The sequence below is a fragment of the Phyllobates terribilis genome, unplaced genomic scaffold (genome assembly GCF_046119375.1).
Source record: "Phyllobates terribilis strain yellow unplaced genomic scaffold, ASM4611937v1 Scaffold_11__3_contigs__length_659146591, whole genome shotgun sequence".
Classification (NCBI taxonomy): Eukaryota; Metazoa; Chordata; class Amphibia; order Anura; family Dendrobatidae; genus Phyllobates; species Phyllobates terribilis.
Window position 1 is genome coordinate 622,413,125 of NW_027362771.1, and position 19,025 is coordinate 622,432,149.

At 46.7% G+C, this 19,025-nt stretch overlaps 1 protein-coding gene across 1 annotated transcript in view; it reads left to right on the forward strand.

Moving 5' to 3' along the window:
- Positions 1 to 11,962, forward strand: part of LOC141167413 (extracellular calcium-sensing receptor-like) — a 113,705-nt gene extending 101,743 nt beyond the window's left edge. The window contains exon 7 of the mRNA XM_073654819.1: positions 11,058 to 11,962. Within this exon, the coding sequence (XP_073510920.1) occupies positions 11,058 to 11,962 (905 nt within the window). The remainder of the gene's footprint in view (positions 1 to 11,057) is intronic.
- Positions 11,963 to 19,025: the final 7,063 nt, after the last annotated feature.

The following is a 19,025-nucleotide window of genomic DNA, read 5'->3' on the forward strand; positions in this document are numbered from 1 at the left end:
CTTGCCCGCTCACCTGGGAGTGCTCACCCGCTACCTGTCTGCTAGCCTACCTGGAGGCTCTGCCGTCACTTGCCGTGACCACCTGCCTGTCCAGAGACTCTTGCCCGCTCACCTGGGAGCGCTCACCTGCTACCTGCCTGCTAGCCTACCTGGAGGCTCTGCCGTCACTTGCGGTGACCACCTGCCCATCCAGAGACTCTTGCCCGCTCACCTGGGAGCGTCCACCTGCTACCTGTCTGCTAGTTTACCCAGAGACTGTCCCTGTCACTTGCTGTGACTACCTGCCCTTCTACCCAGAGACTGTCCCTGTCACTTGCCGTGACTACCTGCCCTTCTTCCCAGAGACTGTCCCTGTCACTTGCCGTGACTACCTGCCCGTCTTCCCTGGGAGCCACCCGCTTCCTTACAAGGACCGCCCCCTTGTATAGTTGCTCAGAGGTTCCGCCTCCCAGACCCGTTACAGTTTGCTCGGGCCATGGAACCTGGTGGCACCCAAGCTCCCTCGCTCTCGGACCTATGTCATGAACTGTCCCATCAGAGGTCCCAACAGGAGTCCATTCTGAGTCATCTGCGGAATGTCAACTCTCGCCTGGACACTCTGACTGCTCCACCAGCAACCACCGCTAGTGTCATGACTCGCAGCCCGGCAGCGCCGCTGCCCACCAATACCATGGCATCCTGCCCCGGACCTCGGCTTTCTGCACCTCCTCTCTTCGGAAGCGACCCCGCTCAAGCTCGGGGCTTCATAAACCAGTGCACCCTGCATTTTGAACTCCGGTCCCACCAGTTTATCTCCGACCGGGCCAAAGTAGCCTTCATCATGTCTCATCTCACGGGGGAGGCACTGGCTTGGCTAAATCCTCTATGGGAGAGAGGAGACCCCCTGGTGTCCAACCTGCCAGCCTTTCTCACGGCTTTCCGGAAAATCTTCGACGACCCCCGACGGAAGACATCATCCGCATCGTCTCTGCTACGCCTCCATCAAGGAAATCTCACCGTGAGCCAATATGCCATACGGTTCCGTACCCTTGCTTCGAAGCTGGCCTGGGATAACGATGCCCTGGTGTCTGTCTTTTGGGAGGGTCTGTCCGGACGTATTAAGGATGAACTCGCCGGTCGGGACATACCTACCACTCACGACGACTTAATAACTCTTGCCACCCGGATTGACATCCGGTTCCAGGAACGCGCCAAAGAGGTCACCCGTGAGAGGAGGTTTCCACGTCTAGCCCCTACCTTTCAGAAACCTGTCACTTCTCCCGCTACTCCCCAGGCGCACTCACCCGAGCCTATGCAGGTCGACCAGACCAAGATGGTCGAAACCCGTCAAGAGTTACGCCGTTCCGAGGGGAGCTGCTTCTACTGTGGCAGTAAGGAGCACCGGATCCGTTCCTGCCCAGAGAGGTCGGGAAACGCCTGTGTCTAGGATCGCTCAGAGAGGTCGTCCTAGACAAGAGTAAACCCTCTCCATTTCTGTTGCTGTCGGTCTCTATCATCTGCGGGGAGAACCGTTACTTTGAACTAGCCCAACTTGACTCTGGAGCTGCCGGAAATCTCATTTCTCAGTCTCTGGTAGAGAAATACCGCATTCCCACCAAACCTCTAGCTGTACCCTTATCTGTCGCTGCCGTGGATGGGGGCCTCTTACCACATCCCATCCAACTCATCACCGAATCCATAACCCTGCAGGTGGGAATGCTGCACTCTGAGAGCATCTTCTTTCATGTTCTGCCTGGACTCTCTCACGCCCTCTTACTAGGCCTACCTTGGCTTCAGAGACATGCACCCGTGCTTGATTCGCAGACCGGAGAAGTCCTTCGCTGGGGACAGGACTGCCATAAGACTTGTTTAGTTCCCGTCCATCCTGTCCGTCCTTCTCCTACTCCAGCCAATCTACCTGCTCTTCCGGCTCCTTATTGGTCGTATGTGGACGTCTTTAATAAAAAGGAGGCAGAGACATTACCCCCTCATAGACCATACGACTGCCCAATCGACCTGATGCCCGGCGCTACTCCTCCCCGTGGGCGCATTTACCCTTTCTCCGCTGCTGAGACCCGATCCTTGTCAGAATATATTGAGGAGAATCTGGCCCGGGGATTCATCCGGAAATCTACTTCCCCGGCGGGAGCAGGCTTCTTCTCCGTCAAAAAGAAGGACGGCTCACTCCGTCCCTGTATAGACTATAGAGGCCTTAACCAGATCACGGTGAAGAATAAATACCCCCTTCCGCTCATTCCGGAATTATTTGACCGTCTGAGGGGGGCTAGAATCTTCACGAAGCTGGACCTCCGTGGGGCGTATAACCTGGTCCGTATCTGTCAGGGGGATGAATGGAAGAAGGCATTCAACACCCGGGACGGCCACTATAAATACCTGGTAATGCCCTTCGATCTCTGTAACGCTCCCGCCGTCTTTCAAGAGTTGGTCAATGACATCTTCCGGGACCTTCTCTACTTCTGCGTAGTGGTGTACCTGGACGACATCTTGGTCTTCTCTCCGGATCTCCCCACACACCGGAGGGATGTTCGTCAGGTTCTGCTCAGGCTCAGGCAGAACCACCTCTACGCTAAATATGAGAAGTGCCTCTTTGAGCAGACCTCGCTTCCGTTTTTGGGCTACATAATTTCTCAGACCGGCCTATGAATGGATCCTGAGAAACTGTCTGCCATCGAGAAGTGGCCTCGACCAGAGGGGTTGAAGGCTATTCAGCGGTTCCTGGGCTTCGCCAACTACTACCGCCTCTTCATACTGTTAGAACTCTCCTGTTAGGTTTTTTTTAGTTTGCTGGTCACATGACCATTTTTGCCTATTTAATCCGGCTCCGCCCTCCTGTCTTGCTGGACTTCATTGTATTTACTACTCTTGAGCTTGCTTGGTGCTCTGTTGCCGTTCTCTGTTAGTTTTGCTAGGTCTTCTGACCTCTTTGCTTTTTGTTGTGTGTTTGTCTTTGACTGCTACTATTTCTGCTAGGAGGTGTCCAACTTATCCCAGTCCCTAGTTCTTGTAGGGATCCCTCCCTCACATCTATAGGTCTTCGTTCAGACTAGCCGAGGACTTTAGCGGGTCTGATCGCAGGATCAGGTTCCCCGTTACATCGTAGGGATCTAGTTTAGCTCTATTGTAGGGACAGTTCTCCTGTCTTTCCTTAGTCCCTGTATCAGATCATAACAGTAAGTCCAGCCCTAAAAGAAAAAAAAAATTTTCTTTAAGGAAAGACCTCCAGTTTTCCATCATGGCCTCGGTTCAAGATTTGGCTCAACGCTTGCAGGGACTCTCTCTGGAGGTGGCCAAGCTCCAACAACACGTGAGTAGCTGTTCTGGAGCACATTTTGTGGAACCAAAGGTACGTCTGCCTGATTTATTTTTTGGCGAACAACAAGATTTTTTTTCTTTTAAAAATGCTTGTTTATTGTATTTTCGTTTGAGACCCGGATCCTCTGGTGATGAATCACAGCGCATAAGGTTCATAATGTCACTTTTGCGCAAAGATCCTCAGGGATGGGCCTTCTCTCTCCAACCTATTTATCCATGCTTTAGATCAGTGGATAGTTTTTTTTCTGCTTTGGGTTTGTTGTATGATGATCCTGATCGTGTCTCATCTGCTGAGTCTGAATTGAGACGTTTGAGGCAGGGATCAGGTAATGTGGAAAAATATTGTTCTCACTTCCGTCGGTGGTCTGCCCAGGTGGGGTGGAACGATTCAGCTTTGAAAAGCTTGTTTCTTGCAGGGCTAGGTGAAAGGGTTAAGGATTTACTGATTGCTTATCCCACACCTGGAAACCTGCAGGAGGCTATGCAATTAGCTATACGGGTGGACAGGAGACTGCGTGCAAGGGTTAATGAGAGCAAATCCTCTGCTATGTCAGCTCCGAGTCTTGAGAGGGTCTGTGCTGACAATGGAGAGCCGATGGAGATTGGGGCGATGCCACCCCGCTCTCAGGAAAAAGATCGCTGGCTTTCTGAAGGCTTGTGCTTCTATTGCGGAAATTCTGGTCATTTTATTAAGAACTGTGTGCTTCGTTTGAAGAAAGAAAAAAAAATGGTCAGTTATGCCCGTATTGCCTGTTTAAATTCTAAGGGAGTATTCCTATCTGCCACTACTGCTGCTCAGGATGAATTAATTGAATTTCGGGTATTTGTGGATTGTGGTTCTACTCTGAATGTGATTGATGGGGGATTCTTGGAAAAACTTAGATTAGAACCTAAAACTTTGTCATCCCCTATTGCTGTGGTTTCTGTTGATGGCTCTCCCTTGAAGAGTGTTACTCATAAGGTCTGTGAATTTCCCCTCACTATTAATGGTATTCACCAAGAAAATTTGGATTTGGTGGTATTGGATAATTTGCTTTCTCCAGTAATATTGGGGTTACCCTGGTTAAAATTGCACAATCCTGTACTGGATTGGTCTACCAATGAAATTAAGTACTGGAGCCCTAAGTGTTATGACAAGTGTTGTAACGGACGTATTGTTGCTGTGGATAAAGGGGAATTGCCTATACCTATTCAGGATTTTTGGAGAGTTTTTTCTGCGGAGGAGTCACAAATTTTGCCTCCCCATAGAGACTATGATTGTACCATTGAATTTGTCCCTGGAGCGACTCTTCCTAAAAGTCGTTTATTTAACCTTACTATTCCTGAGAGGAAGGCTTTGGAGGAATACATACAGACAAGCTTGGCCGCCGGTCACATTAGGCCTTCCAAGTCTCCTGTGGCTGTTGGATTTTTTTTTGTAAAAAAAAAAGATGGCAGTTTACGTCCTTGTCTGGACTTTCATGAGATTAATAAAATTACTGTACGCAATCCTTACCCACTGCCATTGATTCCTGATTTATTTAACCAGTTAGTGGGGGCCAAGTGGTTCTCTAAAATTGATCTCCGGGGGGCATACAATTTGTTGCGCATGAAGGAGGGTGATGAATGGAAGACTGCTTTTAACACTCCTGTGGGTCATTTTGAGTATCTGGTTATGCCTTTTGGTCTTACCAATGCTCCAGCATTTTTTCAGAATCTTATTAATGACATCCTTAGACCTTTAATCGGCAAAAATGTGGTTGTGTATTTGGATGACATTCTGATTTATTCGCCTGATCTGGAGTCTCATTGGCGGAGCGTACGTGAGGTATTACAGTTATTAATGGACAATTCGCTTTTTGCTAAGCTGGAGAAATGTGAGTTCGCTGTACAGAGAATTAGTTTTTTGGGCTACATTGTCTCCAGTGAAGGTTTTGAGATGGACCCGGTTAAAGTTCAAGCTGTGCAGGAATGGCCTAGGCCTATTGGTTTGAAATCGATACAGAGGTTTTTGGGTTTCGCCAATTATTACAGAAAATTCATAAAAAATATTTCTATTATTGTCAAACCGCTGACCGATCTCACCAGGAAAGGTGCTAATGCGGTTCAGTGGACTTCTGAGGCCATTGAAGCTTTTGTGTTTCTAAAGGAGAGGTTCACCTCTGCTCCCATCCTTATGCAGCCTGATGTGACTAAGCCGTTTTTGGTTGAGGTTGATGCTTCTTCGGTGGGGGTCGGTGCGGTGTTGTCTCAGGAAAACAAGGATGGAGTACATCCCTGTGCCTTTTTTTCAAAAATTTTTTCTGAGACTGAACTTAATTACGATATTGGTAATCGGGAATTGCTGGCGATTAAACTCGCATTTGAACACTGGCGTCACCTCTTGGAAGGTGCTGAATTTCCCATTCAGGTTTTCACTGATCATAAAAATCTGATCTATCTTGATGCTGCCAAGCGCTTGAATGCCCGTCAGGCTAGGTGGGCACTTTTTTTCTCGCGGTTTAATTTTTCCGTTACTTACATCCCGGGTACCAAGAATGTTAAAGCGGATGCTTTGTCTCGCAGCTTTTCTCCCATGGTCAGTGTTGAGGAGGAAGAGGAGAGCATTTTACAAGAAGGTGTTGTGATTGCTGCTTTGGACTCCGTTTTGGAGGATGAGATTCTTAAAGCTCAGGAGAATGCCCCATCTAACACTCCCCATGGGAGGTTGTTTGTGCCTAGGACCTTTAGGAGAGATTTGTTTGTTGAGTGTCATGAGTCTCGGTTGGCAGGTCATCCAGGAATTTCTGAGACCAAGAGACTTGTGGGTCGCTGTTTTTGGTGGCCTGGATGGCAGAAGGAAGTCATTAAGTGGGTGCGCCTATGTACTGTGTGTGCTAGATCCAAGTCTTCGCATGCTCCTGCTGCGGGGTTGCTTTGCCCTCTGGAGGTTCCTAGTGCACCTTGGACACATCTGGCTATGGACTTTATTACTGACCTTCCCCCCTCTGAAGGTTTCACGGTCATCTGGGTGGTCGTGGACCGTTTTAGCAAGATGTGTCACTTGGTTCCCTTCATCAAACTGCCTTGCGCTAAGACACTCGCTAAGGCCTTTGTCAAGGAAATTGTCAGACTACATGGTGTTCCTACTGACATTGTTTCTGATAGGGGACCTCAGTTCGTGGCTCGTTTTTGGCGTGCCTTTTGTGACAGGTTGGGAGTTCATTTGTCGTTTTCATCTGGATATCATCCTGAGTCTAATGGCCAGACAGAAAGGAAGAACCAGGATGTTGAGCAGTTCTTGCGTTGTTTTGTGGCAGACAATCAAGAGGGGTGGTCTGAGTTTCTGCCACTTGCTGAATTTGCTCTTAACAACCATACATCCTCTTCTGCTGGTTGTTCGCCTTTTTTTTGTTGTTCTGGGAGACATCCGTCTTTTGGGTCATTCTCCAATTTGGTTTCGGCTGTGCCTGAGGAGGAGAGTTTTTCCGGTGATTTGGAGAGAGTTTGGACGGATGTGCGTGGTAATCTTCAGGAGGCTAACAAAAAATCTAAGAGGTACTTTGATAGGAAACGGCAAGAGGTTTTGTTTGCTGTTGGTGACATGGTTTTGTTGTCCTCTAAGAATCTGCAATTGAGGATTCCCTCTAAAAAATTGGGTCCCAAGTTCGTAGGGCCCTTTAAGGTGCTTCAGATAGTTAACCAATCTGCTGTTAGGTTGGAGGTTCCTACGTCCTGGAAGATTAACCCGGTGTTTCATGTTTCTCTGTTGAAAAAAGCTGATGTGTCTGATGGTGACGCCTCTACCACTGTTCCTCCGGTGGTGGAGGACGGGGAATATGAAATTTCCCGCATCCTAAATTCTAGACGGTATAGAGGGAGTTTGCAGTATCTCGTCGCTTGGAAGGGTTTCGGACCTGAGGATAACTCATGGGTGAGGGCGGATGATGTTTCTGCTCCCAGACTTGTCAGAGCATTTCACAGGAGGTTTCCTGGTAAGCCTGGGCCTAGGGGATCCGGAGGATCCTCTTAGAAGAGGGGGTACTGTTAGAACTCTCCTGTTAGGTTTTTTTTAGTTTGCTGGTCACATGACCATTTTTGCCTATTTAATCCGGCTCCGCCCTCCTGGTCTTGCTGGACTTCATTGTATTTACTACTCTTGAGCTAGCTTGGTGCTCTGTTGCCGTTCTCTGTTAGTTTTGCTAGGTCTTCTGACCTCTTTGCTTTTTGTTGTGTGTTTGTCTTTGACTGCTACTATTTCTGCTAGGAGGTGTCCAACTTATCCCAGTCCCTAGTTGTTGTAGGGATCCCTCCCTCACATCTATAGGTCTTCGTTCAGACTAGCCGAGGACTTTAGCGGGTCTGATCGCAGGATCAGGTTCCCCGTTACATCGTAGGGATCTAGTTTAGTTCTATTGTGGGGACAGTTCTCCTGTCTTTCATTAGTCCCTGTATCAGATCATAACACATACCGCACTTCTCTTCCCGGACTGCCCCAATCTCTGCGCTCACCCGTAAGGGCACTAATCCCAGAGAATGGCCGCCCGAAGCAGAGGAAGCCTTTCTTTCCTTAAAACAGGCTTTCTCTTCCGCCCCGGTGCTGCATCGCCCGGGCGGCAACAAGCAATTCTTCCTGGAAGTTGACGCCTCCTCCTCTGGAGCCAGAGCGGTACTTACCCAAAAATCGTCTTCGGGGAGAATGGTAACTTGCGGCTTCTTCTCCAAACTTTTCTCCTCTTCCGAGCGCAACTATTCTATAGGAGACCGAGAGTTATTGGCCATTAAGCTGGCATTGGAGGAGTGGCGTTACCTGCTCGAGCGGGCTCTTCACCCGGTAATAATTTACACGGACCACAAGAACTTGGCTTACCTCCAGAGTGCCCAGAGACTTAACCAACGCCAAGCCCGGTGGTCCTTGTTTTTTGCTCGCTTTGATTTTGTTCTTCATTTTCGCCCGGCTGGCAAAAACATCAAAGCTGATGCCTTGTCCCGATCCTTCCTGGTGTCTGATCTTGAGGAGGAACCTAAACACATCATCGATCCCGCCAGAGTAATGCAGGTGGCCCCCGTGAGTCTAAATCGTCTCCCTCCCGGTAAGACGTTCGTAACGGTACCTGATCGGGAGAAGATCCTACACTGGGGTCACTCGTCTAAGCTTGCTGGCCACGCCGGTCAGAAAAAGATCCTCCAGCTTATCACCCGGCACTACTGGTGGCCTACCCTGCACAAGGACGTAATAGACTTTGTTTCTGCCTGTGTGTCCTGCGCCCGCAACAAGGTTCCGAGACACCTGCCAGCCGGTCGACTCCTTCCTCTTCCAGTACCTGCTGCCCCCTGGCAGCATATAGCTATGGACTTCATAGCAGATCTCCCTGTCTCTGCCGGTTGTACGGTTATTTGGGTGGTCGCTGACCGCTTTTCCAAAATGGCTCATTTCATTCCCCTGCCAGGCCTCCCGTCTGCACCCGAGCTGGCTAAAGACTTTATCCGCCACATCTTCCGTCTCCATGGTGTGCCCCTCCACATCGTGTCGGATCGTGGGGTTCAGTTCACCTCACGCTTCTGGAGAGCCACATGTAAGCTGCTAGACGTCACCCTGGACTTCTCCTCCGCATACCACCCACAGTCCAATGGTCAAGTGGAGCGGATCAATCAGATCCTGACCAGTTACCTCCGGCACTTCGTTAATGCCCACCATTCAGACTGGGTGGATCTCCTGCCATGGGCCGAATTCTCTTACAATAATCACGAGAGCGAATCTTCCTCCAAATCCCGTTTTTTTGTAGTCTTCGGTCAGCATCCTCGGATCCCATTTCCCGTCTCCACCTCGGTGGACAATCCGGCTGCGGAATCTCTCGTTAGCAAATTTTCCTCCATTTGGGAGAGTACCCGATCCGCACTCCTTCAGTCGTCCGAGCGGATGAAAAAACACGCTGACAAAAAACGCCTGGATCCTCCACAATTCCGTCCTGGAGATAAAGTCTGGCTCTCATCCAAGTATGTCCGGCTCAAGATTCCTTCCTACAAGTTAGGGCCTCGGTTCATCGGCCCACTGGAAGTTATCAAACAAATCAACCCAGTGGCCTATAAATTGAAACTCCCTGCCAACTTGCGGATCCCTAACTCCTTCCATGTATCTCTCCTCAAACCCGTGGTACTTAACTCTTTTTCCAAGTCTACAGGTACGCCTCCTGCTCCGGTTTCCGCTGAAAACGAGTTTGAGGTAGAGAACATTCTGGCCACCAAAAGGGTAAGAGGAAAAACCTTTTTTCTGATAGATTGGAAGGGGTTTGGTCCTGAGGAGAGAACTTGGGAGCCCCGGGAGAACATCCACGCCCCTCTCATCCTTGATAAATTTCTGTCTGGCCTAAAAAAGGGGGGGCCTAAAGGGGGGGTACTGTAGCATCGGCGTCCCTGCCTCCTGCTAGGCAGGGACGCTGTTCCCCTCACCTCTCCGCTCCGTGTGCGGCGTCCTCCTCCCGCTCTGCTGTCAGCGCGCGCTGCTACCCGGCCACTGTGCTTAGGGCGCGCGCGCTCCCCCTCTCTTAAAGGGGCCGCGCGCGCCGTCCTAAGGAGTCCCCGGCCAATGGCCGGAGGACCTCACCATATATAAGGCACCTCCTCCAAAATGGAGGTGCCCGAGCAATGTTGTTGCAAAGCCTTCACTCTGCTTCAGCCCTCAGGTCCCGTTACCAGTTACCTGCCAGTCACCTGCCAGATTCCTGCTTGTTGCCTGCCAGTCACCTGCCAGATTCCTGCCTGTTACCTGCCAGTCACCTGCCAGATTCCTGCTTGATACCTGCCTGATATCCGCTTACCTGCTTGCAAGCCTGCGGTCCGACGGTCTGCCTTCCGACACCTGTCAGTCTGTCTATGGACCAGCCTGCCCGCTCACCTGGGAGTGCTCACCTGCTACCTGCCTGCTAGCCTACCTGGAGGCTCTGCCGTCACTTGCCGTGACCACCTGCCAGTCCAGAGACTCTTGCCCGCTCACCTGGGAGCGCTCACCCGCTACCTGCCTGCTAGCCTACCTGGAGGCTCTGCCATCACTTGCCGTGACCACCTGCCAGTCCAGAGACTCTTGCCCGCTCACCTGGGAGCGCTCACCTGCTACCTGCCTGCTAGCCTACCTGGAGGCTCTGCCGTCACTTGCCGTGACCACCTGCCTGTCCAGAGACTCTTGCCCGCTCACCTGGGAGCGTCCACCTGCTACCTGTCTGCTAGTCTACCCAGAGACTGTCCCTGTCACTTGCTGTGACTACCTGCCCTTTTACCCAGAGACTGTCCCTGTCACTTGCCGTGACTACCTGCCCTTCTACCAAGACACTGTCCCTGTCACTTGCCGTGAATACCTGCCCGTCTTCCCTGGGAGCCACCCGCTTCCTTACAAGGACCGCCCCCTTGTATAGTTGCTCAGAGGTTCCGCCTCCCAGACCTATTACAATCTATCAGAAAAGTCAAATGATTCTGCAGACAATCAGTGGCTACTTATCATCTGCCTTGTTGCCAGTTTTCCTGAGTCTTTTTCACAGTTTTCCTGATTCAGACAAACAGTTGCAGCCACTGTTTGGCTTCAGAACTCATTTGATTTGCCCACTGGACGTTGATGCCAACAGACGAATGGAGGACACAGCGTAGACCATAAATGAACAGCACCATTCTGAAAGGTGTATAGTACCATATTTACTCTTTTCATTTCCCTAGGCTCATTATTAAGGTGTTTCCTAATAGTGGACAGCCCTTTAAGGCTACATGTAAATTAATTCTATCATTCTCTTCAATTTCAGATTCTAATGATTGTCTCAAATGTCAGTGGAATGAATGGCCAAATCTCCAGAAAACGAGATGCCTACAAAAACACATAGACTTCCTTTCCTATGAAGATCCATTGGGTGCAATTTTAGCTGGCACCTCAATCTTTTCCTCTTTCATTCCTAACCTCATACTAAGGCTTTTTATCCAACATAAATCAACTCCCATAGTAAAAGCCAACAACTACTTCTTGAGTTGTCTTCTTCTCATTTCCTTGTCTTCTTGCTTCCTGAGCTCTCTTGCTTTTATTGGCTATCCCCAGACTGAGAAGTGTCTGCTACGTCAAGCTACTTTTGGACTGGTCTTCACAATTTGTGTTTCTTGCATTTTGGCTAAAACTATCATGGTTATGTTTGCCTTTATGGCAACGAAACCAGGTAGTGTTATGAGGAAATGGACTCATCCTCGAGTGTCCTACACAATAATTTTTAGTTGTACCTTGTTACAATTTGTGTTATGTATCTTATGGTTGTCCATATCCCCACCATTTCCACAATATAACATAGAAAGCCAGCCAACACTCATTATCGTTGAATGTAATGAAGGTTCACCTATTGCCTTCTGGACCATGTTGGGTTACCTCTTCCTTCTGGCCATGACCAGCTTTATTGTGGCCTTTCTGGCACGAAGACTTCCAGACAGCTTCAATGAAGCCCAATTTATTACATTCAGTATGTTAGCCTTTCTCAGTGTCTGGATTTCATATATTCCTGCCTCCCTCAGTGCTCAGGGCAAGTATACAGTGGCTATGGAGATATTTGCCATATTGATATCAAGTTGGGCTTTAGTACTTTGCATGTTCTTTCCAAATTGCTTCATTATACTGTTCAGGCCTGATATGAACTCTAAAGGATATCTCATGAAAAGAGACAGAGACTGATAAAGAATTTACTGTTGATAACGCTTAAATGCTTAAATGGGTTGTCTCGTGAGAATAACTATGTGCCCTATCAAAAAATATAGATTGGATGGACATCCCCCTCTATAAGGCAGGATAGAGAGTCACTCTGTAGAATTGTTGTATGTATCTGTCTATTCTGGTTCAAAGAGGGTGGTCTCATGATAAACCCTACTCTTTATGAACAGGAGGTATGAAGATGACATAGCCCCTTTAAAAAGGCATGTGTTGTCAAAAAACGACATGAGGGATTTATGCTAAATATATTTAAAAATTTTCTCACAATGTTTTCTTTTTTCTTCATACCACAATCTGTTATAAAAAATAAGAATGGGTATTTTTCTACTTGTGCATGAAGGCTCTTGGGTAGCAACGTCATGGTGGATCTTCCTTTTATCCTCTCTTTTGATTGACAAACAGAATATCTACAAATGTTTACTGTCACAGCCCCAACAAGTTCGATGGGTCCTGTTATCTGTTCAGGTTTGACCCCATCTCTGCCCATTAATAATATCCAATTAGAAGTCCAGAAAGGGAAAAGGTCTTCATATTGGAATCTGCAATGAATAAAGTTGCATCAAATCTCAAACCAAAATTTAATAAGTAGTAATGTACACCAATATGCTAAGAGGAGACTTAATAGCTGTCTACAAATATCTGAAGGGCTGTCACCCTGTAGAGGGATCATCCTTATTCTCATATACACATGGAAACACGAGAAGCAATGGAATGAAACTGAAAGGGAGAAGATACAACAGATTAGATATTAGAAAAAACTTTTTGACAGTGAGAGCAATCAATTAGTGGAACAGGCGGCCACGAGAGGTGGTGAGTTCTGCTTCAATGGAAGTCTTCACACAGAGGCTGGACAGACATCTGTCTGAGATGGTTTAGTGGATCCTGCATTGAGCAGGGGGTTGGACACCATGAACCTGGAGGTCCCTTCTTCCAACTCTACCTTTCTATCATTCTATTAAATGCAATAGCATCCAAGGTGGATTCATTGGTTAATAAAATAAGACCAAAAATTGTCCACTTTTGACTTGGTGACAGGTTTTCTTCAAGACTTGTTACAGGTTTTGCATGATTGGAAACTGAAACAACATTTTGGAATAAAGGGTCCATCATTAGACCTTAAACTCCCCCCTGAAACCTCAAGCACAGGCCCCCATTACCAACCTCAGCAGTGAGGAACTGGCCACTTATTTCCTTGAAAAAATCAACCACATCCATCAGGACATCTCAGCCCAATCTCCTCAGCGCCTGGATCCCCTTCCCTGCCGCACTTCAAGCTCACTTGACATCTTTGAGCCTGTTACAGAAGAAGAAGTTACCCAGCTTCTCGCTTCTTCTCGGCCTAAAACCTGAAGCAGTGACCCCATTCCTTCACATCTCCTGCTGTCTCTTTCACCGGCGGTCACCGTTCACCTGACCGTTCACCTGACTAAAATATTAACCTCTCTCTTTCTTCAGGTATCTTTCCCTCCTCATTTAAACATGCCATTATAACCCCTTTACTGAAAAAAACATCCCTGGACCAGAACTGCACTGCTAACTACAGACCTGTCTCTAATCTTCTTTTCATCTCTAAACTCCTGGAATGCTTGGTCCACTCCCGTCTGATCCGCTATCTCTCCGATTACTCTCTCCTCGACTCTCTACAATCTGGTTTCTGCTCTTTACTCTCCACTGAAACTGCCCTCACTAATGTCTCTAATGATCTACTAACAGCTAAATCCAAAGGTCACTGCTCCCTGCTCAATCTCCTGGATCTCTCTGCCGCATTTGACACTGTGGATCACCAGCTCCTCCTCACTATGCTCCGCTCTATTGGCCTCAAGGAAACCGTTCTCTCCTGGTTCTCCTCCTACCTCTCTGACCGCTCCTTCACTGTATCTTTTGCCGGCTCCTCTTCCGCTCCTCGTCCCCTTACTATCGGATTTCCGCAGGGCTCAGTACTAGGCCCCCTTCTCTTCTCTCTATACACTGCCCCTATTGGACAAACTATCAGTAGATTTGGGTTCCAGTATCATCTCTATGCTGATGACACCCAATTATACACTTCTTCCCCTGGCATCACCCCTACCCTAATACAAAATACCAAGGATTGTTTGTCTGCTGTCTCTAACATCATGTCTTCCCTCTATCTGATACTGAATCTCTCTAAAACTGAACTTCTCGTATTTCCCCCCTCTACTAACCTAACTCTACCTAACATCAAAATTACCTTTGAGGGTTCAACCATAACTCCCAAGCAGCACGCCCGCTGCCTTGGGGTCATATTCAACACTAACCTTTCCTTTACTCCCTATATCTGATCACTCACTCTCTCTTGTCATCTGCATCTTAAAAACATCTCCAGAATCTGATCTTTTTTCACCTTTGAAATTGCTAAAACTGACTGTCGCTCTTATTCACTCTCGTCTGGACTACTGCAACTCTCTTCTAATCGGTCTCCCTCTTACCAAAATTTCCCCTCTCCAATCCGTTCTGAATGCGGCAGCCAGGGTCGTATTTCTGTCCAGCCACTTCACCAATGCCTCCACCTTGTGCCAGTCATTACACTGGTTACCCATTCGCTACAGGATCCAATATAAACTCATTGCTCTCACCCACAAAGCTCTCCACAGTTCTGCACCACCTTATATCTCCTCTCTCATCTCAGTCTATCGTCCTACACGTGCCCTCCATTCAATAAATGACCTAAGACTAACATCCTCCATAATCCGAACCTTGCACCTCCGTCTCCAAGACTTCTCCCGTGCTGCGCCAGTTCTCTGGAATGCTCTACCCCAGACGATCCGATGGACGCCTAGCCCCCATGTCCTCAAGTGCACTTTAAAAAAACATCTCTTTAAAAAGGCCTACCACCTCAAATACCAAGTTAACTAACTTTCCCCTGTTCCCTCCTAAATACCATTCATAATCTGCTCCCTACTATTTATCTGTCTCTACACCCGCCATGCACACGATAACTGCACTCGATACTTTATTATTGCACTTAAACATACGGGCTGATGACCGGATCATGCAGCTATATATGAAAATCCCTATTTACTATAATTGCCAGACCTGAAAGAACAAGCACTTTTCACCTATTGTGTCCCCCCTTTTACTCGTAGATTGTAAGCTTGCGAGCAGGGACCTCACTCCTGATGTAACTGTTTAGACTGTCTCACCTTGTATTGAATCTATTGTCTGTACATGTCCCCACTTAATTGTAAAGTGCTGTGAAATATGTTGGTGCTATATAAATAAAAATTATTATTATTATTATTATTATTAGACCAGGCAGTGTTGTTTTGCTATTTATGAATAGCTGCAGTCTACTGTTAATGGGCTAGGCACAGTATCCCTTTAAATAAGCATAATTCAGTACAAAAAAACAGACCCAAATATTTCTTCTGTATCTTTAGCCATTTAATGCATGAAGGTTCCCCATGCTGATGGCTCACATACAAACAGAAAAAAAAATTAATGCAAAAGTAAAGCTACTTTACCCACTTGTGGTGCAATGTTGCCTATGGTATCACAAAAAAGCTTTGTATTTGGTGTCTACCTTTTGGGAAAGCAGTAACTCGTCCTTACTTGATTGCTAAACTGAAAAAAATTAACTGGTGTATAAGTTGGTATGCAGGGAAAATAGGAGCATGTTCACACTGGCCATTAAACAGACAAAACCCAAGACAGAAACAAAATAAACAAAGACCCTTCTGTAAGTAAATAATTAAAAGCAATAGTGCATATAAATAACATAGGGTACTTAATAAACACCATTTTTGATCAAAAATAACATAAAAGCCATCCTACCAGCGTCAAGGTGTATTTAATATTTGCCAAATGCCAGAATAATGAGAGAGAGAGAATGTTTTAAGGCATTTTTATTACTTACTGCAAAGTCAAAAGTTTCCATACATTTCATTAGTACCTGGTACCATTGCCCTTAAACTAAATGACTTGGGTCAAACGTTTGGGATATCCTTCCACAAGTTTCTCATAATAGTTGGTCGGAATTTGGGCCGATTCCTCCTGAGAAAACTGATGTAACTGATCCCGGTTTGTAGGTCACCTTGCTCGCACCTGCCTTTTCAGCTTTACCCATAAATTTTCAATAGGATAGAGATCAGGGCTTTGTGATGGCCACTCCAAAACATTGACTTTTTTATCCTTAGCCACATTGTTACCATTTGGCAGTATGCTTCAGGTCATTGCCCATTTGGAAGACCCATTTCCGCCCAAGCTTTAACTTTCTGGCTGATGTCTTGAGATGTTGCTTCAATATTGCCACATAATTTTCTTTTTTCATGATGACATCTATTTTGTGAAATGCACCAGTCCCTCCTGCAGCAAAACAACCCCACAACATGATGCTGCCACCCCCATGTTTCACAGTTGGGATGGCGTTCTTAGGCTGCCAAGCTTCTCCCTTTTTCCTCCAAACGTAATGATGGTCATTATACCCAAAAAGTAAAATTTTAGTTTCATCAGACCAAAGGACATGTCTCCAAAAATTAAGGTCTTTGTTCCTGTGGGCATTTTCAAACATTAATCTCGCTGTTTCTTTTGGTGTAATGGCTTCATCCTCGCAGAGTGGCCTTTCAGCCCATGTTGATACAATACTCGTTTCACTGTGGTTATTCACATAATCTTTCCAGCTTCCACCATTATCTTCACAAGGTCTTTTGTCCTTGGGTTGATATGTACATGTCAGACCAAAGCAACTTCATCTCTGGGACACAGAACCTGTCTCCTTCCTGAGCGGTATGATGGCTGGACATTCCCATCTTGTTTGTACTTGCATATAATTGGTTGTACAGATGAAAGAGGCACCTTTAGGTACAGTGAAGGAAATAATTATTTGATCCCTTGCTGTTTTTGTACGTTTGCCCACTGACAAAGACATAAACAGTCTATCATTTTAAGGGGAGGTTAATTTTAACTTTGAGAGATAGAATCTCCAAAAAAGAAACCAAGAAAATCACATTGTATAAATTAGATAACTGTATTTGCATTTTGCAGTGAAAAATAAGTATTTGATCCCTCTGGAAAACAACACTTAATACTTGGTGGCAAAACCCTTGTTGGCAAGCACAGCAGTCAGACGTTTTTTGTAGTTGATGATGAGGGTTGCGCACATGTCAGGAGGAATTTTGGTCCACTCCGCTTTGCAGATCATCTCTAAATCATTCAGATTTTAAGGCTGTCGCTTGGCAACTCGGAGCTTCAACTCCCTCCATAAGTTTTCTATGGGATTAAGGTCTGGAGACTGGCTAGGCCACTCCATGACCTTAATGTGATTCTTTTTGAGCCACTCCTTTGTTGCCTTGACTGCATGTTTGGGTAATTGTCTTGCTGGAAGACCCAGCCACGACCAATTTTTAATGTCCTGGTGGAGGGAAGGAGGTTGTCACTCAGGATTTTATGGTACATGGCTCCATCCATTCTCCCATTGATGCAGAGAAGTAGTCCTGTGCCCTTAGCAGAGAAACACCCCCAAAAAATAATATTTCCACCTCCATGCTTCACATTGGGGAAAGTGTTCTTTGGGTCAAAGGCAGCATTTCTCTTGATCCAAACACAGCGAGCTGAGTTAATGCCAAAGTGCTCAATTTTTGTCTTTTCTGACCACAGCACCTTCTCCCAATAACTCATAGAATCATCCACGTGTTCATTGGCAAACTTCAGATGGGCCTGCACATGTGTCTTCTTGAGCAGGGGGACCTTTTGGACACTGCAGGATTTTAAACCTTTAAGGCGTAATGTGTTACCAATGGTTTTCTTGGTGACTGTGGTCCCAGCTGCCTTGAGATCATTAACAAGTTCCCCCCGTGTAGTCTTAGGCTGATCTCTCACCTTCCTCATGATCAAGGATACCCCATGAGGTGAGATTTTGCATGGTGCCCGAGATCAATATCGATTGACAGTCATTTTGCATTTCTTCCATTTTCTGACTATTGTACCAACTGTTATCTCTTTCTCACCCAGCATCTTACTTATGGTTTTGTAGCCCATTCCAGCTTTGTGCAAGTCTATGATCTTGTCCCTGACTAGAGATGAGCGTTGTTCTACTCGAACTGTTCGCCAATCTCAAATTCGAGCTGTTTTGGGCGGTGTTCGAGCCGGTCGGCGAACACGAACAATTTGAGAAAAATTCGGCTGTTCGAGGTTATGTTCGATAACTGTTCGTGCACCAAAATCATAACTGGATTTTTTCTCAGTAATGATGAAAATTAATGTTAATACGCAGTTTGAGTGTACAGCGGGGCGGGGGGAGGGGCAGGGGATGGATCTCTGCAGGAACAATGAAGATCTCCATTTTTTTTTCTCTTTCCCGCATTTGCAGTGGGGAGGTGCAATCTGTCAGCCTATCAGCAGCGCACACACGGAGCGAAGTGCTTTTTTTCACACAAGCAAGGGCATGTGTGATTGGCAGTGTATGTCACATGTCCTTGCCCTATAAGACCAAGCCATTTTCCCCGTCGCCACCATTTTCTCACTGCTGCAGCTGCGTGTTAGACAGCACCGCTGTTGCTGTGTGCGCTATACCTTGTTAATTTCAAGCCAATTTTCGCACAAATATACAGATAGCTTGGGAGTAGGGAATAGTTGTGATTGCAGTCCTTTTAAGGACTAGGTTACAGCATTTCCTACGACTTTTATCAAGCAGGTCTGTGCTCTTAAATAGATAGATTGTGGGAGTAAAGACTAATTGTAATTGGAGTCCTTTTCAGGACTAGGTTACATCAGTTCCTATCAGTTTTTGCCAGGCAGGTCTGTGCCAGTGCTGTTCAAGTTTTTTTCACAGCATTTGGCTGAATCTAGCAAAGCTAATCCTTTTTGGCCTATTGCAGAGTGTGTTAGTCAGTGGAGTAGCCTATCTGTGTTGCAAGATATACCACCTGTGTATAGAATACCAATTTTTTTACTGCACCTAGTGAAGTAAAATCTTTTGGGCACAGCATCATTCTATTAGTCCATCTATACTGACCTCCATCAGGTTGCAAACTGAATATAATTTTTTTCTGCATCTAGCTCTGAAAAAATA